This window comes from Garra rufa, chromosome 1 (assembly GCF_049309525.1).
Source record: "Garra rufa chromosome 1, GarRuf1.0, whole genome shotgun sequence".
In the NCBI taxonomy this organism is placed as follows: Eukaryota; Metazoa; Chordata; class Actinopteri; order Cypriniformes; family Cyprinidae; genus Garra; species Garra rufa.
This window is the reverse complement of record NC_133361.1, coordinates 102113859-102132549: the sequence shown is the minus strand read 5'-3', so window position 1 is coordinate 102132549 and position 18691 is coordinate 102113859. Positions and strand designations below refer to the sequence as shown.

Below are 18691 nucleotides of genomic sequence, written 5' to 3'. Positions count from 1 at the left end.
CACAAAATGTCATGTCGTCCACCTTTCAGTTGAGCTGTGTCCTTTTTCCCTCAGGAGAAAGAGACAAGCAGGCGGAGGTGAAGAGAGAAGCCCGCCCTGTCGTCTAAGCGTTCTCCGGTATCAAAAATGACCAAACTGTCCCATGTGAGGCTCGAACTCACGACCTTCAGATTATGAGACTGACGCGCTGCCTACTGCGCCAACGAGGCCGGTGGGTTGACCGGTCTGAACAGCGAAGAACTAGCTTCTCTGTCCCTGCCTGTAGGTGTGGCTACAACAGGTCACCCTCCGCTGAACAAGCGAGTCAGGATGGCCGAGCGGTCTAAGGCGCTGCGTTCAGGTCGCAGTCTCCTCTGGAGGCGTGGGTTCGAATCCCACTTCTGACAGACTTAGGTTTTGGCTGCAGACAGCCCTCTGGCACCATGCCCAAGGAAGGCTGTAACTTTGCCTTGTGTCACGTCAAGAAAAGCGTGTCCCTGACGCATTGATCGCAACAGCTTTCTCTGAAGCCTTGACTTGGTAGAATATGTGAAGCTGTATTAGAATCGAGTCAACACTTCATTACGATAAATACAGCATTACTTTAAGGTTCACGAAAGCTTGCCTTCCCAGTGACAGGGAATTTCAGTCCGAATGCCAGCATGATATTACCCTTAAGAAAAACTCACAAGGACAGTGCTGCTTGTTACATGAATATGACAGGGATGCTATTTCTGCATTCATTCAGCATTAGCCCAGCGTGAATACTGAATGTCCATTATATTGTATATGTGAAAGGGTGGCCTAGAACTGAGTGCAATGTTGCTGGATGGGTTTCAGGGAATTTACCTGGACCTCACAGTTTCTCACAAAATGTCATGTCGTCCACCTTTCAGTTGAGCTGTGTCCTTTTTCCCTCAGGAGAAAGAGACAAGCAGGCGGAGGTGAAGAGAGAAGCCCGCCCTGTCGTCTAAGCGTTCTCCGGTATCGAAAATTACCAAACTGCCCCGTGTGAGGCTCGAACTCACGACCTTCAGATTATGAGACTGACGCGCTGCCTACTGCGCCAACGAGGCCGGTGGGTTGACCGGTCTGAACAGCGAAGAACTAGCTTCTCTGTCCCTGCCTGTAGGTGTGGCTACAACAGGTCACCCTCCGTTGAACAAGCGAGTCAGGATGGCCGAGCGGTCTAAGGCGCTGCGTTCAGGTCGCAGTCTCCTCTGGAGGCGTGGGTTCGAATCCCACTTCTGACAGACTTAGGTTTTGGCTGCAGACAGCCCTCTGGCACCATGGCCAAGGAAGGCTGTAACTTTGCCTTGTGTCACGTCAAGAAAAGCGTGTCCCTGACGCATTGATCGCAACAGCTTTCTCTGAAGCCTTGACTTGGTAGAATATGTGAAGCTGTATTAGAATCGAGTCAACACTTCATTACGATAAATACAGCATTACTTTAAGGTTCACGAAAGCTTGCCTTCCCAGTGACAGGGAATTTCAGTCCGAATGCCAGCATGATATTACCCTTAAGAAAAACTCACAAGGACAGTGCTGCTTGTTACATGAATATGACAGGGATGCTATTTCTGCATTCATTCAGCATTAGCCCAGCGTGAATACTGAATGTCCATTATATTGTATATGTGAAAGGGTGGCCTAGAACTGAGTGCAATGTTGCTGGATGGGTTTCAGGGAATTTACCTGGACCCCACAGTTTCTCACAAAATGTCATGTCGTCCACCTTTCAGTTGAGCTGTGTCCTTTTTCCCTCAGGAGAAAGAGACAAGCAGGCGGAGGTGAAGAGAGAAGCCCGCCCTGTCGTCTAAGCGTTCTCCGGTATCAAAAATTACCAAACTGCCCCGTGTGAGGCTCGAACTCACGACCTTCAGATTATGAGACTGACGCGCTGCCTACTGCGCCAACGAGGCCGGTGGGTTGACCGGTCTGAACAGCGAAGAACTAGCTTCTCTGTCCCTGCCTGTAGGTGTGGCTACAACAGGTCACCCTCCGCTGAACAAGCGAGTCAGGATGGCCGAGCGGTCTAAGGCGCTGCGTTCAGGTCTCAGTCTCCTCTGGAGGCGTGGGTTCGAATCACACTTCTGACAGACTTAGGTTTTGGCTGCAGACAGCCCTCTGGCACCATGGCCAAGGAAGGCTGTAACTTTGCCTTGTGTCACGTCAAGAAAAGCGTGTCCCTGACGCATTGATCGCAACAGCTTTCTCTGAAGCCTTGACTTGGTAGAATATGTGAAGCTGTATTAGAATCGAGTCAACACTTCATTACGATAAATACAGCATTACTTTAAGGTTCACGAAAGCTTGCCTTCCCAGTGACAGGGAATTTCAGTCCGAATGCCAGCATGATATTACCCTTAAGAAAAACTCACAAGGACAGTGCTGCTTGTTACATGAATATGACAGGGATGCTATTTCTGCATTCATTCAGCATTAGCCCAGCGTGAATACTGAATGTCCATTATATTGTATATGTGAAAGTGTGGCCTAGAACTGAGTGCAATGTTGCTGGATGGGTTTCAGGGAATTTACCTGGACCCCACAGTTTCTCACAAAATGTCATGTCGTCCACCTTTCAGTTGAGCTGTGTCCTTTTTCCCTCAGGAGAAAGAGACAAGCAGGCGGAGGTGAAGAGAGAAGCCCGCCCTGTCGTCTAAGCGTTCTCCGGTATCAAAAATTACCAAACTGCCCCGTGTGAGGCTCGAACTCACGACCTTCAGATTATGAGACTGACGCGCTGCCTACTGCGCCAACGAGGCCGGTGGGTTGACCGGTCTGAACAGCGAAGAACTAGCTTCTCTGTCCCTGCCTGTAGGTGTGGCTACAACAGGTCACCCTCCGCTGAACAAGCGAGTCAGGATGGCCGAGCGGTCTAAGGCGCTGCGTTCAGGTCGCAGTCTCCTCTGGAGGCGTGGGTTCGAATCCCACTTCTGACAGACTTAGGTTTTGGCTGCAGACAGCAGCTACGGTCTTCAGCCCTCTGGCAGCATGGCCAAGGAAGGCTGTAACTTTGCCAACTTTGCCTTGTGTCACGTCAAGAAAAGCGTGTCCCTGACGCATTGATCGCAACAGCTTTCTCTGAAGCCTTGACTTGGTAGAATATGTGAAGCTGTATTAGAATCGAGTCAACACTTCATTACGATAAATACAGCATTACTTTAAGGTTCACGAAAGCTTGCCTTCCCAGTGACAGGGAATTTCAGTCCGAATGCCAGCATGATATTACCCTTAAGAAAAACTCACAAGGACAGTGCTGCTTGTTACATGAATATGACAGGGATGCTATTTCTGCATTCATTCAGCATTAGCCCAGCGTGAATACTGAATGTCCATTATATTGTATATGTGAAAGGGTGGCCTAGAACTGAGTGCAATGTTGCTGGATGGGTTTCAGGGAATTTACCTGGACCCCACAGTTTCTCACAAAATGTCATGTCGTCCACCTTTCAGTTGAGCTGTGTCCTTTTTCCCTCAGGAGAAAGAGACAAGCAGGCGGAGGTGAAGAGAGAAGCCCGCCCTGACGTCTAAGCGTTCTCCGGTATCAAAAATTACCAAACTGCCCCGTGTGAGGCTCGAACTCACGACCTTCAGATTATGAGACTGACGCGCTGCCTACTGCGCCAACGAGGCCGGTGGGTTGACCGGTCTGAACAGCGAAGAACTAGCTTCTCTGTCCCTGCCTGTAGGTGTGGCTACAACAGGTCACCCTCCGCTGAACAAGCGAGTCAGGATGGCCGAGCGGTCTAAGGCGCTGCGTTCAGGTCGCAGTCTCCTCTGGAGGCGTGGGTTCGAATCCCACTTCTGACAGACTTAGGTTTTGGCTGCAGACAGCAGCTACGGTCTTCAGCCCTCTGGCAGCATGGCCAAGGAAGGCTGTAACTTTGCCAACTTTGCCTTGTGTCACGTCAAGAAAAGCGTGTCCCTGACGCATTGATCGCAACAGCTTTCTCTGAAGCCTTGACTTGGTAGAATATGTGAAGCTGTATTAGAATCGAGTCAACACTTCATTACGATAAATACAGCATTACTTTAAGGTTCACGAAAGCTTGCCTTCCCAGTGACAGGGAATTTCAGTCCGAATGCCAGCATGATATTACCCTTAAGAAAAACTCACAAGGACAGTGCTGCTTGTTACATGAATATGACAGGGATGCTATTTCTGCATTCATTCAGCATTAGCCCAGCGTGAATACTGAATGTCCATTATATTGTATATGTGAAAGGGTGGCCTAGAACTGAGTGCAATGTTGCTGGATGGGTTTCAGGGAATTTACCTGGACCTCACAGTTTCTCACAAAATGTCATGTCGTCCACCTTTCAGTTGAGCTGTGTCCTTTTTCCCTCAGGAGAAAGAGACAAGCAGGCGGAGGTGAAGAGAGAAGCCCGCCCTGTCGTCTAAGCGTTCTCCGGTATCAAAAATGACCAAACTGCCCCGTGTGAGGCTCGAACTCACGACCTTCAGATTATGAGACTGACGCGCTGCCTACTGCGCCAACGAGGCCGGTGGGTTGACCGGTCTGAACAGCGAAGAACTAGCTTCTCTGTCCCTGCCTGTAGGTGTGGCTACAACAGGTCACCCTCCGCTGAACAAGGGAGTCAGGATGGCCGAGCGGTCTAAGGCGCTGCGTTCAGGTCGCAGTCTCCTCTGGAGGCGTGGGTTCGAATCCCACTTCTGACAGACTTAGGTTTTGGCTGCAGACAGCCCTCTGGCACCATGGCCAAGGAAGGCTGTAACTTTGCCTTGTGTCACGTCAAGAAAAGCGCGTCCCTGACGCATTGATCGCAACAGCTTTCTCTGAAGCCTTGACTTGGTAGAATATGTGAAGCTGTATTAGAATCGAGTCAACACTTCATTACGATAAACACAGCATTACTTTAAGGTTCACGAAAGCTTGCCTTCCCAGTGACAGGGAATTTCAGTCCGAATGCCAGCATGATATTACCCTTAAGAAAAACTCACAAGGACAGTGCTGCTTGTTACATGAATATGACAGGGATGCTATTTCTGCATTCATTCAGCATTAGCCCAGCGTGAATACTGAATGTCCATTATATTGTATATGTGAAAGGGTGGCCTAGAACTGAGTGCAATGTTGCTGGATGGGTTTCAGGGAATTTACCTGGACCCCACAGTTTCTCACAAAATGTCATGTCGTCCACCTTTCAGTTGAGCTGTGTCCTTTTTCCCTCAGGAGAAAGAGACAAGCAGGCGGAGGTGAAGAGAGAAGCCCGCCCTGTCGTCTAAGCGTTCTCCGGTATCAAAAATTACCAAACTGCCCCGTGTGAGGCTCGAACTCACGACCTTCAGATTATGAGACTGACGCGCTGCCTACTGCGCCAACGAGGCCGGTGGGTTGACCGGTCTGAACAGCGAAGAACTAGCTTCTCTGTCCCTGCCTGTAGGTGTGGCTACAACAGGTCACCCTCCGCTGAACAAGCGAGTCAGGATGGCCGAGCGGTCTAAGGCGCTGCGTTCAGGTCGCAGTCTCCTCTGGAGGCGTGGGTTCGAATCCCACTTCTGACAGACTTAGGTTTTGGCTGCAGACAGCAGCTACGGTCTTCAGCCCTCTGGCAGCATGGCCAAGGAAGGCTGTAACTTTGCCAACTTTGCCTTGTGTCACGTCAAGAAAAGCGTGTCCCTGACGCATTGATCGCAACAGCTTTCTCTGAAGCCTTGACTTGGTAGAATATGTGAAGCTGTATTAGAATCGAGTCAACACTTCATTACGATAAATACAGCATTACTTTAAGGTTCACGAAAGCTTGCCTTCCCAGTGACAGGGAATTTCAGTCCGAATGCCAGCATGATATTACCCTTAAGAAAAACTCACAAGGACAGTGCTGCTTGTTACATGAATATGACAGGGATGCTATTTCTGCATTCATTCAGCATTAGCCCAGCGTGAATACTGAATGTCCATTATATTGTATATGTGAAAGGGTGGCCTAGAACTGAGTGCAATGTTGCTGGATGGGTTTCAGGGAATTTACCTGGACCCCACAGTTTCTCACAAAATGTCATGTCGTCCACCTTTCAGTTGAGCTGTGTCCTTTTTCCCTCAGGAGAAAGAGACAAGCAGGCGGAGGTGAAGAGAGAAGCCCGCCCTGTCGTCTAAGCGTTCTCCGGTATCAAAAATTACCAAACTGCCCCGTGTGAGGCTCGAACTCACGACCTTCAGATTATGAGACTGACGCGCTGCCTACTGCGCCAACGAGGCCGGTGGGTTGACCGGTCTGAACAGCGAAGAACTAGCTTCTCTGTCCCTGCCTGTAGGTGTGGCTACAACAGGTCACCCTCCGCTGAACAAGCGAGTCAGGATGGCCGAGCGGTCTAAGGCGCTGCGTTCAGGTCGCAGTCTCCTCTGGAGGCGTGGGTTCGAATCCCACTTCTGACAGACTTAGGTTTTGGCTGCAGACAGCAGCTACGGTCTTCAGCCCTCTGGCAGCATGGCCAAGGAAGGCTGTAACTTTGCCAACTTTGCCTTGTGTCACGTCAAGAAAAGCGTGTCCCTGACGCATTGATCGCAACAGCTTTCTCTGAAGCCTTGACTTGGTAGAATATGTGAAGCTGTATTAGAATCGAGTCAACACTTCATTACGATAAATACAGCATTACTTTAAGGTTCACGAAAGCTTGCCTTCCCAGTGACAGGGAATTTCAGTCCGAATGCCAGCATGATATTACCCTTAAGAAAAACTCACAAGGACAGTGCTGCTTGTTACATGAATATGACAGGGATGCTATTTCTGCATTCATTCAGCATTAGCCCAGCGTGAATACTGAATGTCCATTATATTGTATATGTGAAAGGGTGGCCTAGAACTGAGTGCAATGTTGCTGGATGGGTTTCAGGGAATTTACCTGGACCCCACAGTTTCTCACAAAATGTCATGTCGTCCACCTTTCAGTTGAGCTGTGTCCTTTTTCCCTCAGGAGAAAGAGACAAGCAGGCGGAGGTGAAGAGAGAAGCCCGCCCTGTCGTCTAAGCGTTCTCCGGTATCAAAAATTACCAAACTGCCCCGTGTGAGGCTCGAACTCACGACCTTCAGATTATGAGACTGACGCGCTGCCTACTGCGCCAACGAGGCCGGTGCGTTGACCGGTCTGAACAGCGAAGAACTAGCTTCTCTGTCCCTGCCTGTAGGTGTGGCTACAACAGGTCACCCTCCGCTGAACAAGCGAGTCAGGATGGCCGAGCGGTCTAAGGCGCTGCGTTCAGGTCGCAGTCTCCTCTGGAGGCGTGGGTTCGAATCCCACTTCTGACAGACTTAGGTTTTGGCTGCAGACAGCCCTCTGGCACCATGGCCAAGGAAGGCTGTAACTTTGCCTTGTGTCACGTCAAGAAAAGCGCGTCCCTGACGCATTGATCGCAACAGCTTTCTCTGAAGCCTTGACTTGGTAGAATATGTGAAGCTGTATTAGAATCGAGTCAACACTTCATTACGATAAATACAGCATTACTTTAAGGTTCACGAAAGCTTGCCTTCCCAGTGACAGGGAATTTCAGTCCGAATGCCAGCATGATATTACCCTTAAGAAAAACTCACAAGGACAGTGCTGCTTGTTACATGAATATGACAGGGATGCTATTTCTGCATTCATTCAGCATTAGCCCAGCGTGAATACTGAATGTCCATTATATTGTATATGTGAAAGGGTGGCCTAGAACTGAGTGCAATGTTGCTGGATGGGTTTCAGGGAATTTACCTGGACCCCACAGTTTCTCACAAAATGTCATGTCGTCCACCTTTCAGTTGAGCTGTGTCCTTTTTCCCTCAGGAGAAAGAGACAAGCAGGCGGAGGTGAAGAGAGAAGCCCGCCCTGTCGTCTAAGCGTTCTCCGGTATCAAAAATTACCAAACTGCCCCGTGTGAGGCTCGAACTCACGACCTTCAGATTATGAGACTGACGCGCTGCCTACTGCGCCAACGAGGCCGGTGGGTTGACCGGTCTGAACAGCGAAGAACTAGCTTCTCTGTCCCTGCCTGTAGGTGTGGCTACAACAGGTCACCCTCCGCTGAACAAGCGAGTCAGGATGGCCGAGCGGTCTAAGGCGCTGCGTTCAAGCTGGGGAACAATAGTCCGTCAAAGACGGGGAAGAAGGGAAGAAAAGGGGGAAGGAAGAAAAGGAGAAAGGGAAGAAGAAAGAGAAAAAATGACGAAAAGAAAGGGTGAAATGTGACGTTGGAACTGAATACTTCCTTAGCATGCACGCTACGGTACATTTTCACGTTTCTTTGGGCGTGAAAATTGCGCATTTATATTACACTGTTTCCTATTGCAGGCGCTCACCAAGACCGGGGTTCGAATCCAGATAAAGGCACCTTTTTGTATTGTTATTGTTATATTGTTAATTTCATTAAATAAATGCAATTTTTAAGGTTAATAAAATGTACATATGTACAATTCTTTCATGAAAAATAAAGAATGCCAATGGAACTGTGGTATTGTTGATGTTGTTGTTATTATTACTTATTATTTTGTAGTTGTTGTATTAATATTATTTATTCTGATTAAGCATTATATTATTCTTTGTTTAATTGATATTACTTATTCTGATTAGGAGTTTTGTATGTTACATTCATTCAAGACACTTATAAATCTGTTATTTTTAATGAAAAAAAAGATAGTATTTAGAATAAAATAGTCATTAATATGCTGAAAATTTTAATTTACAATCATGCCAACAGAACAGTAATGAATATTAAATAAATACAATTATATTAACTATTAAATAAGTTTTCAAACAACAATAAATTAAAAGGGAAATAAAATTAAAATAAAAAACAGAAATCAAAAAGCAATAATTTCCCAGTTCATTTTTGTTTTACAATTATTTTTGTTTTACAATTATTCCAACAATACAGTAATGAAAATTAAATAAATAAAATTAAATATTGAATAAGTTTTTAAACAACAATAAGTGAAAAGGGAAATAAAATGAAAATAAGAGTAAAAAACAATAACTTTCCAGTTTGTTTTTACTTTACACTTATTCCAACAATACAGTAATGAATATTAAATTAATAAAATGAAATATTAAATAAGTATTCAAAGAACAATAAATGAAAAGGGAAATAAAAGTAAAAAACAAAAAGCAATAATTTCCCAGTTTGTTTTTAATTTTACAATTATTCCAACAATACAGTAATGAATATTAAATAAATAAAATGAAATATTAAATAAGTTTTTATTTTTAAATATTTTTGACCTCTGACACGCCCCCTGAGGATGTGTCATTCTTTCGCACACCTTCGGCTCAGTTCGGCAACTTGATTGACACCTGACTAGAACGCTGACTCCTCCGCCTAGCGGCAATACGCGAAAACGTGCCGTCGACATTCTCTTCTACTCTGATTGGTCAAATGTCGAAAATGTTAAGAAAATGTTAAGAATAGCGCTTTATGATTGGCTGGAAATGTTGAAGCGCTTCGACGCGATTGGCCCAAATGTTATAGTGCTTCGACGTGATTGGCTGCGCAGTTCAACATTGCTCGACATTTCCAAAATATTGTCGGACTATCCTTCGGCAGCTGGCGTTCAGGTCGCAGTCTCCTCTGGAGGCGTGGGTTCGAATCCCACTTCTGACAGACTTAGGTTTTGGCTGCAGACAGCCCTCTGGCACCATGGCCAAGGAAGGCTGTAACTTTGCCTTGTGTCACGTCAAGAAAATGCGTGTCCCTGACGCATTGATCGCAACAGCTTTCTCTGAAGCCTTGACTTGGTAGAATATGTGAAGCTGTATTAGAATCGAGTCAACACTTCATTACGATAAATACAGCATTACTTTAAGGTTCACGAAAGCTTGCCTTCCCAGTGACAGGGAATTTCAGTCCGAATGCCAGCATGATATTACCCTTAAGAAAAACTCACAAGGACAGTGCTGCTTGTTACATGAATATGACAGGGATGCTATTTCTGCATTCATTCAGCATTAGCCCAGCGTGAATACTGAATGTCCATTATATTGTATATGTGAAAGGGTGGCCTAGAACTGAGTGCAATGTTGCTGGATGGGTTTCAGGGAATTTACCTGGACCCCACAGTTTCTCACAAAATGTCATGTCGTCCACCTTTCAGTTGAGCTGTGTCCTTTTTCCCTCAGGAGAAAGAGACAAGCAGGCGGAGGTGAAGAGAGAAGCCTGCCCTGTCGTCTAAGCGTTCTCCGGTATCAAAAATTACCAAACTGCCCCGTGTGAGGCTCGAACTCACGACCTTCAGATTATGAGACTGACGCGCTGCCTACTGCGCCAACGAGGCCGGTGGGTTGACCGGTCTGAACAGCGAAGAACTAGCTTCTCTGTCCCTGCCTGTAGGTGTGGCTACAACAGGTCACCCTCCGCTGAACAAGAGAGTCAGGATGGCTGAGCGGTCTAAGGCGCTGCGTTCAGGTCGCAGTCTCCTCTGGAGGCGTGGGTTCGAATCCCACTTCTGACAGACTTAGGTTTTGGCTGCAGACAGCAGCTACGGTCTTCAGCCCTCTGGCAGCATGGCCAAGGAAGGCTGTAACTTTGCCAACTTTGCCTTGTGTCACGTCAAGAAAAGCGTGTCCCTGACGCATTGATCGCAACAGCTTTCTCTGAAGCCTTGACTTGGTCGAATATGTGAAGCTGTATTAGAATCGAGTCAACACTTCATTACGATAAATACAGCATTACTTTAAGGTTCACGAAAGCTTGCCTTCCCAGTGACAGGGAATTTCAGTCCGAATGCCAGCATGATATTACCCTTAAGAAAAACTCACAAGGACAGTGCTGCTTGTTACATGAATATGACAGGGATGCTATTTCTGCATTCATTCAGCTTTAGCCCAGCGTGAATACTGAATGTCCATTATATTGTATATGTGAAAGGGTGGCCTAGAACTGAGTGCAATGTTGCTGGATGGGTTTCAGGGAATTTACCTGGACCCCACAGTTTCTCACAAAATGTCATGTCGTCCACCTTTCAGTTGAGCTGTGTCCTTTTTCCCTCAGGAGAAAGAGACAAGCAGGCGGAGGTGAAGAGAGAAGCCCGCCCTGTCGTCTAAGCGTTCTCCGGTATCAAAAATTACCAAACTGCCCCGTGTGAGGCTCGAACTCACGACCTTCAGATTATGAGACTGACGCGCTGCCTACTGCGCCAACGAGGCCAGTGGGTTGACCGGTCTGAACAGCGAAGAACTAGCTTCTCTGTCCCTGCCTGTAGGTGTGGCTACAACAGGTCACCCTCCGCTGAACAAGCGAGTCAGGATGGCCGAGCGGTCTAAGGCGCTGCGTTCAAGCTGGGGAACAATAGTCCGTCAAAGACGGGGAAGAAGGGAAGAAAAGGGGGAAGGAAGAAAAGGAGAAAGGGAAGAAGAAAGGGAAAAAATGACGAAAAGAAAGGGTGAAATGTGACGTTAGAACATATTACTTCCTTAGCATGCACGCTACGATACATTTTCAGGTTTCTTTGTGCGTGAAAATCGCGCATTTATATTACACTGTTTCCTATTGCAGGCGCTCACCAAGACCGGGGTTCGAATCCAGATAAAGGCACCTTTTTGTATTGTTATTGTTATATTGTTAATTTCATTAAATAAATGCAATTTTTAAGGTTAATAAAATGTACATATGTACAATTCTTCCATGAAAAATAAAGAATGCCAATGGAACTGTGGTATTGTTGATGTTATTATTACTTATTATTTTGTAGTTATTGTATTAATATTATTTATTCTGATTAAGCATAATATTATTCTTTGTTTAATTGATATTACTTATTCTGATTAGGAGTTTTGTATGTTACCTTCATTCAAGACACTTACAAATATGTTATTTGTATTGAAAAAAAGATAGTAATTAGAATAAAATAGTCATTAATATGTTGAAATTTTTTAATTTACAATCATGCCAACAGAACAGTAATGAATTTTAAATAAATACAATTATATTAACTATTAAATAAGTTTTCAATCAACAATAAATTAAAAGGGGAAATAAAATGAAAATAAAAACAGAAATCAAAAAGCAACAATTTCCCAGTTTGTTTTTGTTTTACAATTATTCCAACAATACAGTAATGCATATTAAATAAAATAAAATATTAAATAAGTTTTCAAACAACAATAAATTAAAATGAAAATAAAAGTAAAAGTAAAAAACAAAAAGCAATAATTTGCCAGTTTATTTTTATTTTACAATTATTCCAACAATACAGTAATGAATATTAAATAAATAAAATTAAATATTGAATAAGTTTTCAAACAACAATAAATGAAAAGGAAAATAAAATGAAAATAAAAGTAAAAAACAAAAAGCAATAATTTGACAATTTGTTTTTATTTTATAATCCAGCAATACAGTAATGAATATTAAATAAATAAAATGAAATATTAAATAATTTTTCAAACAACAATAAATGAAAAGGAAAGCAAAATAAAATTAAAATAAAAGTAAAAAACAAAAAGCAATAATTTGACAATTTGTTTTTATTTTATAATTATTCCAACAATACAGTAATGGATATTAAATAAATCAAATTAAAAATTAAATAGGTTTTCAAACAACAATTAATGAAAATGCAAATAAAATGAAAATAAAAGTAAAAAACTAAAAGCAATAATTTGACAATTTGTTTTTATTTTATAATTATTCCAACAATACAGTAATGAATATTAAATGAATAAAATGAAATATTAAATACGTTTTCAAACAACAATAAATGAAAAGGAAAATAAAATGAAAATAAAAGTAAAAAACAAAAAGCAATAACTTTCCAGTTTGTTTTTATTTTATAATTATTCCAACAATACAGTAATGAATATTAAGTAAATCAAAATTAAATATGAATTAGGTATTCAAACAACAATAAATGAAAAGGCAAATAAAATGAAAATAAAAGTAAAAAACAAAAAGCAATCATTTCCCAGTTTGTTTTTATTTTACAATTATTCCAACAATACAGTAATGAATATTAAATAAATAAAATTAAATATGAATTAGGTATTCAAACAACAATAAATGAAAAGGCAAATTAAATGAAAATAAAAGTAAAAAACAAAAAGCTATAATTTGCCAGTTTGTTTTTGTTTTGCAGTTGTGCCAACAGAATGGTAATGAATATTAAACAAATACAATTAAATATTAATTAGGTATTCAAAGAACAATAAATAAAAAGGGAAATAAAATGAAAATAAAAGTCAAAAACAAAAAACAATCATTTCCAAGTTTTATTTTTTATTTTGCAATTATTCCAACAATACAGTAATGAATATTAAATAAATCAAATTAAATATTAAATAAGTTTACAGACAACAATAAATGAAAAGGCAAATAAAATGAAAATAAAAGTAAAAAAGAAAAAGCTATAACTTTACAGTTTGGAAAGTTTGTTTTTATTTAAAAATTATTCCAACAATACAGTAATGAATATGAAATAAATAAAATAAAAATAAATATTAATATATAATAAATATTAAATTATATAAATTATATAAGAAGTATTTAAACAACAATGAACTAAAAGGGAAATGACAAATATTAAGTTTTCAAAACCAATAAATAAGTTAAATAAAAAGTTAAGTCCTCAAAAACAAGAAATAAAAAGTTTAATAAAATATTAAATAATAGTTAAAAAAAACTACAAAAAGTTAAAAACACAAATATTTTTTTTTTTACACAAATATTAACAATAGTGAACTCTTTTTGCTATATACACCACATACACACAAATATATACTTTATTTGGGAATGGTTCTCCGCATTTCCTCCAGCCACTGTTCTTTTGTAACAGTTTCAGTCTGTGGGCAGTACACCCTGCCCCTGTACTGGCTATGCCCCGTTGCACTTGTTTTAAACTGCCCACACTTCTTACAAGTGTTTGCTTCAACAGTTCTCCTGTAGGGTCTCTTGGGCATGGTTTGCGGACTGGCAGTTGGTGCAGCAGGTTGTGAACTGATGGCCTGCACAACTGTAGGCGGAATTATTGGCATCCCCTGGACAAATGGGATTCCCTGAACCATCGCCATTCCCTGGACCATTGGCAGTCTTTGGACCACTTGCAGACCCTGTAGCACTGGCAAACCCTGAAGCATTGGCACTCCCTGAAAACTTGGTCCTGTTGATAGGACTATGTTGGGTAGCATCTGTGCTGATGCTCCAGGTGCTGATGGCGTAACTGACACAGGACTCTGTGCTGGTGCCTTGGGTCTGAGAGGGGGTCGCCCAGAAGAACCCTGCCTCTGCTTTGCTTGACCTGCCGTGCTCTCTGGTAGCTTGTACTGGTGCTGCTCCGCTGGTTGTTCTGTCTCAGTCCGTAGACGCTTGGCAGCCTGGAGAGGCTCCTGAGCTTCAGGGAGGGACTGAGGCAACTGAATGCCCTGAAGCAGCACAGACAGCTCCTGCTTTTTCTGTCTGTTGTTGTGCCACTGAATCAGGGTGTTCTGGTTAACCTCCACCAGCTGCAGTGATGTTCCTTCCATCACCAAACTGTTGCCCAGTACAAGCTGCCTTATCCTTCTGTAGTCTTGAAGGATCAGAGACCATCTTGACAGCGCTCCCTTGCCTTTTCTTTTGGGGCTTGGGTGAACAGTGCAAAGCCTGATGAAGATGGTCTCCACCAGGCGGCAACAGTCAGGCCATTGTGCAGGTGCGCTGCTTGCACCCAGCACACATCTGGTGGTGCTCTCTACTCCAGGGGTTTGAGTGGGCCTCTTAGGTACTCTGAAGCGTCCACTCAGCAGTCTCTTCTGATGTCGAGCTGCATACACCACCCGTTGCTTGTCCTGGTCATCCAAGCTCTGCCAAAGTGCAATTATGGTGTTGGCCTCCTGGTTGGTCAGGCTGAGGGCTGTGTGACCCCGGAGATCCACCAGATATTCTGCCAATCTGTCCACATGTTGATAACCAGGGACATTTTGGCTGTCAACGGCCTATTAAAAAACACCAACACCAACATTATAATGTTTATCAGTGGGAAGCTGTTTTGGCACCTTCTTTAAAGTATAAAACACAATGGAAAGAAAGCTGACTTGACATTATGTGTATTTGCAGCTTATTAATGACTTTGATGTTGTTTGTAGGGGTGCACCGATCCGATATTAGGATTGGATATCGGCCCCGATATTAAAAAAATAGCTGGATCGGGGATCGGAAGAATTAACAGATCCACGGGGCTCTTTTTTATTTTCTTCCTCCATTTCTACTACTACATTTTATTTATTTAAATTTATTTTGAGAAGTTTGATTACATTCTATTTTCGATTTGAATGCACAATTGTTCTTTAAATAACAAATAAATAAGTATTCAATACATTACATGTGTTTTGTCTTAGTTAGGAAAGTAATGTTTAGTTAGGAAAGTTTGGTGCCTGTAGTTTCTTCTACATGGTGGAAGGAAGGTATAAGGTTGAATGTATGCAGTTTATTATTAATTCAACAATGGTATCGGATCGGTATCGGGTAGATATACCGACAGATATACAAAGCCCAGGTATCGTATCGGGACTGAGAAAGTCGGATAGGTGCATCCCTAGTTGTTTGATCTTTTAAATGTTGTTTCATCTTGCACTTACCATCTCTTCATCATCTTTCTGACCAGCATCCTCTGGCTCTGAGGGAAGAGGTGAAACAGATGTTTCAGATGGGACAGGTGAGACAGCAGTCCCTGAGGGTCCAGGTGATGTGGGAGACTGTGAGAGGCCTTGTGTAGGGTCAGGGACTGGTGAAGGGGATGGAGAGCCCAGTACAGAAGTACCACTAAGTGCAAGTGTGGAAGAGGGTGGTGACAAGTCAGCCTCCAGATCAGTAATGGTCTGATCCTCGCTGATGTCACAGAAGCCCTCATCTTCATCTCGCTCCTCCACACTGAGGTCTTCAATGAGCTCTGCGTTCTGCTCGGAGTCTGGATTCATGTCCTGCAGTGCCTGACCTGTCTGCTGAAACAGATACTGGACTCCAATGAGCTCACCTGAAATTAAAATAATAAACAAACAGGAATTAAATACAATGCTGAATCATTGAGGAGGAAAAAAACATATGCAAAAACACATAATGCAACACAATACAAATGATAATTGAGAGACGTACAAATAAATATTCCTCAAAAACCTATTGTATCATATTAGATACTTACATGTAACATGATTTTCCTAATGCCTTTTTCTTGATTAAAAGTATAAACTATCAATAAAGTTTGGATAATGTCGATAATTTAAAAGCCTTAGAAATTTGCATATCAATCATGACAGTAGACTTTGTAGAGTTAAATATATAGACAGAGATTACACAGAAATTCTAAGTTCATTAACAATAACACTTTTTCTTACCGGTGTAACAGGCAGGGGAACAAAATGTTGGAACCACTTTCTTGCCAAACAGCTTTTCATAGTTGCTGTTTACACAGTGAACAAGTTCTCCTGTGTAGCTGCATAAAGCTGATGGTTCTGCTGACAATGAAGCAGCCTCCCTGTCCTGGTTCCACCGGTGTAGTCCCTCCAGCAGATAAATCTGAAAGTTAAGACTGTTTGCACTGGTCCCTGTTAATGGACACAACAGTGTAAAGGTGAGTGTTAAAGAAACACAAAAGACAAGTAATGTGTTTTATATATATACATACATATATATATATACATATACATATACACATACATATATATATATATTATATATATGCACAGGGAGTGTGACAGAGACATACCTGGGATGAAACGGTTCAGGTGTAGGTGAAAGGACTCGAGAGAAGTGGAGCCTCTGGCACATCTGTATGTCGTTAGAAGCACACCTCCCTTGGTTAAGCTTCCAGTCTCTATATAGAGCACAACACCAGGGGGGTCTTGGATGCACTTTACATGCTTCTTCTGGACACTCCAGATGTGCTCCATCCTTTTTTGATCCAGGAGAGGAACACCCAGGGAGTCATTGCCCTTGCTGCTCAAGAGCTCTGTAAACAGCCGTTCAAGGAGAAGGATGGTAGTCTCCTCTCCGCGGGTTCTCCTCCGGCAATGTAGAGCCAGCTCATTCCTGGTAAGATGCTTGTTGACATCTTCATCTGCCAGCGAAGGCCAACCCTGGGAGATCAATAGCGCTCTCTTTGCTTTGCGAAGCACTGAGAGATCAGCTGCATCCCATTCAAAGATGCACGCTGATAGCCGCGACATGAAGATGGGGTACAGCTGATGGGCATCAGTTGTACACCCCAGGGCAATCCTGCGCATAAAATGCCAGATGTCCAAGCGTATCATGAGATCTGGCCAACCTCTGAATCTGGTTTTCAGCTTCGTCTCGCCCACCTCAGTGCAGCACCCACAGTCCACATACAACACAGCAGGTGGATCCACACCAGCCTGTTGGTATCTTTTCACCAGACCATCTACCATCATATCCAGTCCTGCTCCTTCCTGGGCTGTCAGCACGCTCATGAGCACCTGACCAAACTCATTGCCGACAGAGGTAAGCCAGAGTCCCGTTCCCCTCGCTGTCCCAGCCAGCTTCTTGGTTATCTGTAATAAGACATGATATGGAACATGCTGTAAATGCAATCAAACATCCCACCATGTAAAATACAGATATACTGCTGTGTTGTGTATATAAACAACAGCATTAATAAACAAAAATCCACAACTAACCTTTTTAGTAGAATCCATCTTCAAGACAGAGCCATAGGTGGATGTTATCCTTGCATGGATTTCATCCAGCCTTGTTAGGATGTCTTGGCTGTACACGGTGAGTAGCCACTTGCAGCTTGGCACCACTGTAGGCTGTGGGGGTTCCTGGAATTTTACTGGCAACACTCCAGGTCGATTAAGAAAGTCGACACACTGGGTGGTGTATCGGGCCAGACGCTGGAGCCACTCCTCGCTGTGGTTTTCACGCAGCTGCTTTATCACCCGCGTGGGGCTGTTGCCTAAGCTACGCTCACGCAGTAGCCGGATGACCCGCATATCACAGGCATACCTTAGAAAAAGCAAAATACACTCATTCATATATTTTACATATTTGATTTGTAAACTATTTGCATATGTATGTGATGATGGCCTAACAACATGATGCAGAATGAAAGTGTGCTTACTTCCGCGTGAGGATAACCCGAAACTCAGAGCGATGACCCAGGTCTAGCTGTTGCAGGACTGTCTGACTCCAGGACACATGCGAGGCTCTACACTTGGTACAGATGAGGGTTTCTGTGACCATGCTGTACATTCTGTCGATGTCCAGAACCTGCCGTGCCCTTTTGTGCAGACCACCTCCTGTCAGTTGATGCCGTCCGCAGGCAGGATTGGGACAGAGAATCTTGACCCTCCACAGCTTGTACGGCATCCACAGCAGAAGTGCATGACAAAAGAATCTGTCTGGAGCTGGACCCTGATTGTAGGTAAGTGCTGGCTGTGGTGGGTAATACCAGAGCTGGAGGTCATCACGGAGCTCTGGCTTTCCCTTGGACCCCATTTTGAAAAGCCTTTTGCCAATCCACTTGTGATCTTCTGGTGGCAAGGTCTCCGACCACAAACGAGGAAGTGGAACTACAGATGGAGCTTTCAATAATGTCCCCGAAGGAAACGTCTGTGAAAGAAAAAAGACAAACCATTTAGTCAAGTAAGGTTATTGATTTAATAAGCATTTCATCAAGGCATGGCTACTTTTACATAAAATGATCATTACAATTATTGTTTTCTTTTTTGTGTTGTATTACAATGATAATTATGACAACGAAACGGATAACTTTATATTACCCATTTCTGTCT

General features: G+C 43.3%; 1 protein-coding gene and 22 non-coding genes across 23 annotated transcripts; 10 read left to right on the top strand and 13 right to left on the bottom strand.

The window, feature by feature from the left end:
* Positions 1–136: 136 nt before the first annotated feature.
* On the bottom strand, positions 137–209 carry trnam-cau (transfer RNA methionine (anticodon CAU)). Its single transcript has one exon. It is a non-coding gene; the product is annotated as a tRNA-Met (tRNA).
* A 94-nt stretch (positions 210–303) lies between these two features.
* trnal-cag (transfer RNA leucine (anticodon CAG)) lies at positions 304–386 on the top strand. Its single transcript has one exon. It is a non-coding gene; the product is annotated as a tRNA-Leu (tRNA).
* A 596-nt stretch (positions 387–982) lies between these two features.
* Positions 983–1055, bottom strand: trnam-cau (transfer RNA methionine (anticodon CAU)). Its single transcript has one exon. It is a non-coding gene; the product is annotated as a tRNA-Met (tRNA).
* Positions 1056–1149: 94 nt separating this feature from the next.
* On the top strand, positions 1150–1232 carry trnal-cag (transfer RNA leucine (anticodon CAG)). Its single transcript has one exon. It is a non-coding gene; the product is annotated as a tRNA-Leu (tRNA).
* Positions 1233–1828: 596 nt separating this feature from the next.
* On the bottom strand, positions 1829–1901 carry trnam-cau (transfer RNA methionine (anticodon CAU)). The gene has a single exon. It is a non-coding gene; the product is annotated as a tRNA-Met (tRNA).
* Positions 1902–1995: 94 nt separating this feature from the next.
* trnal-cag (transfer RNA leucine (anticodon CAG)) lies at positions 1996–2078 on the top strand. Its single transcript has one exon. It is a non-coding gene; the product is annotated as a tRNA-Leu (tRNA).
* Positions 2079–2674: 596 nt separating this feature from the next.
* Positions 2675–2747, bottom strand: trnam-cau (transfer RNA methionine (anticodon CAU)). The gene has a single exon. It is a non-coding gene; the product is annotated as a tRNA-Met (tRNA).
* A 94-nt stretch (positions 2748–2841) lies between these two features.
* On the top strand, positions 2842–2924 carry trnal-cag (transfer RNA leucine (anticodon CAG)). The gene has a single exon. It is a non-coding gene; the product is annotated as a tRNA-Leu (tRNA).
* Positions 2925–3545: 621 nt separating this feature from the next.
* Positions 3546–3618, bottom strand: trnam-cau (transfer RNA methionine (anticodon CAU)). Its single transcript has one exon. It is a non-coding gene; the product is annotated as a tRNA-Met (tRNA).
* Positions 3619–3712: 94 nt separating this feature from the next.
* On the top strand, positions 3713–3795 carry trnal-cag (transfer RNA leucine (anticodon CAG)). The gene has a single exon. It is a non-coding gene; the product is annotated as a tRNA-Leu (tRNA).
* Positions 3796–4416: 621 nt separating this feature from the next.
* trnam-cau (transfer RNA methionine (anticodon CAU)) lies at positions 4417–4489 on the bottom strand. Its single transcript has one exon. It is a non-coding gene; the product is annotated as a tRNA-Met (tRNA).
* A 94-nt stretch (positions 4490–4583) lies between these two features.
* On the top strand, positions 4584–4666 carry trnal-cag (transfer RNA leucine (anticodon CAG)). The gene has a single exon. It is a non-coding gene; the product is annotated as a tRNA-Leu (tRNA).
* A 596-nt stretch (positions 4667–5262) lies between these two features.
* trnam-cau (transfer RNA methionine (anticodon CAU)) lies at positions 5263–5335 on the bottom strand. The gene has a single exon. It is a non-coding gene; the product is annotated as a tRNA-Met (tRNA).
* A 94-nt stretch (positions 5336–5429) lies between these two features.
* On the top strand, positions 5430–5512 carry trnal-cag (transfer RNA leucine (anticodon CAG)). The gene has a single exon. It is a non-coding gene; the product is annotated as a tRNA-Leu (tRNA).
* A 621-nt stretch (positions 5513–6133) lies between these two features.
* Positions 6134–6206, bottom strand: trnam-cau (transfer RNA methionine (anticodon CAU)). Its single transcript has one exon. It is a non-coding gene; the product is annotated as a tRNA-Met (tRNA).
* A 94-nt stretch (positions 6207–6300) lies between these two features.
* Positions 6301–6383, top strand: trnal-cag (transfer RNA leucine (anticodon CAG)). Its single transcript has one exon. It is a non-coding gene; the product is annotated as a tRNA-Leu (tRNA).
* Positions 6384–7004: 621 nt separating this feature from the next.
* On the bottom strand, positions 7005–7077 carry trnam-cau (transfer RNA methionine (anticodon CAU)). Its single transcript has one exon. It is a non-coding gene; the product is annotated as a tRNA-Met (tRNA).
* Positions 7078–7171: 94 nt separating this feature from the next.
* trnal-cag (transfer RNA leucine (anticodon CAG)) lies at positions 7172–7254 on the top strand. The gene has a single exon. It is a non-coding gene; the product is annotated as a tRNA-Leu (tRNA).
* A 596-nt stretch (positions 7255–7850) lies between these two features.
* Positions 7851–7923, bottom strand: trnam-cau (transfer RNA methionine (anticodon CAU)). The gene has a single exon. It is a non-coding gene; the product is annotated as a tRNA-Met (tRNA).
* Positions 7924–10175: 2252 nt separating this feature from the next.
* On the bottom strand, positions 10176–10248 carry trnam-cau (transfer RNA methionine (anticodon CAU)). The gene has a single exon. It is a non-coding gene; the product is annotated as a tRNA-Met (tRNA).
* Positions 10249–10342: 94 nt separating this feature from the next.
* On the top strand, positions 10343–10425 carry trnal-cag (transfer RNA leucine (anticodon CAG)). The gene has a single exon. It is a non-coding gene; the product is annotated as a tRNA-Leu (tRNA).
* A 621-nt stretch (positions 10426–11046) lies between these two features.
* On the bottom strand, positions 11047–11119 carry trnam-cau (transfer RNA methionine (anticodon CAU)). The gene has a single exon. It is a non-coding gene; the product is annotated as a tRNA-Met (tRNA).
* A 2571-nt stretch (positions 11120–13690) lies between these two features.
* Positions 13691–18470, bottom strand: LOC141322993 (uncharacterized). The gene is made up of 6 exons (XM_073833452.1): positions 18019–18470; positions 17576–17903; positions 16648–17449; positions 16277–16486; positions 15524–15918; positions 13691–14881 (listed from the first exon to the last, which is right to left on the bottom strand). The coding sequence occupies exons 1-6, from the start codon at positions 18393–18395 to the stop codon at positions 13691–13693; spliced, it is 3303 nt and encodes a 1100-aa protein (XP_073689553.1). The 5' UTR covers positions 18396–18470.
* Positions 18471–18691: the final 221 nt, after the last annotated feature.

Excerpts from the sequence above, each read along its gene's own strand:
- LOC141322993 (XM_073833452.1), bottom strand. The coding sequence starts at position 18,395 with ATGGGGTCCAAGGGAAAGCCAGAGCTCCGTGATGACCTCCAGCTCTGG. Across the intron at positions 17,450-17,575 it reads AGATGGATTCTACTAAAAAG|ATAACCAAGAAGCTGGCTGG; the intron begins GTTAGTTGTGGA and ends GTCTTATTACAG. Across the intron at positions 15,919-16,276 it reads TTCCCCTGCCTGTTACACCG|GTGAGCTCATTGGAGTCCAG; the intron begins GTAAGAAAAAGT and ends TTTTAATTTCAG.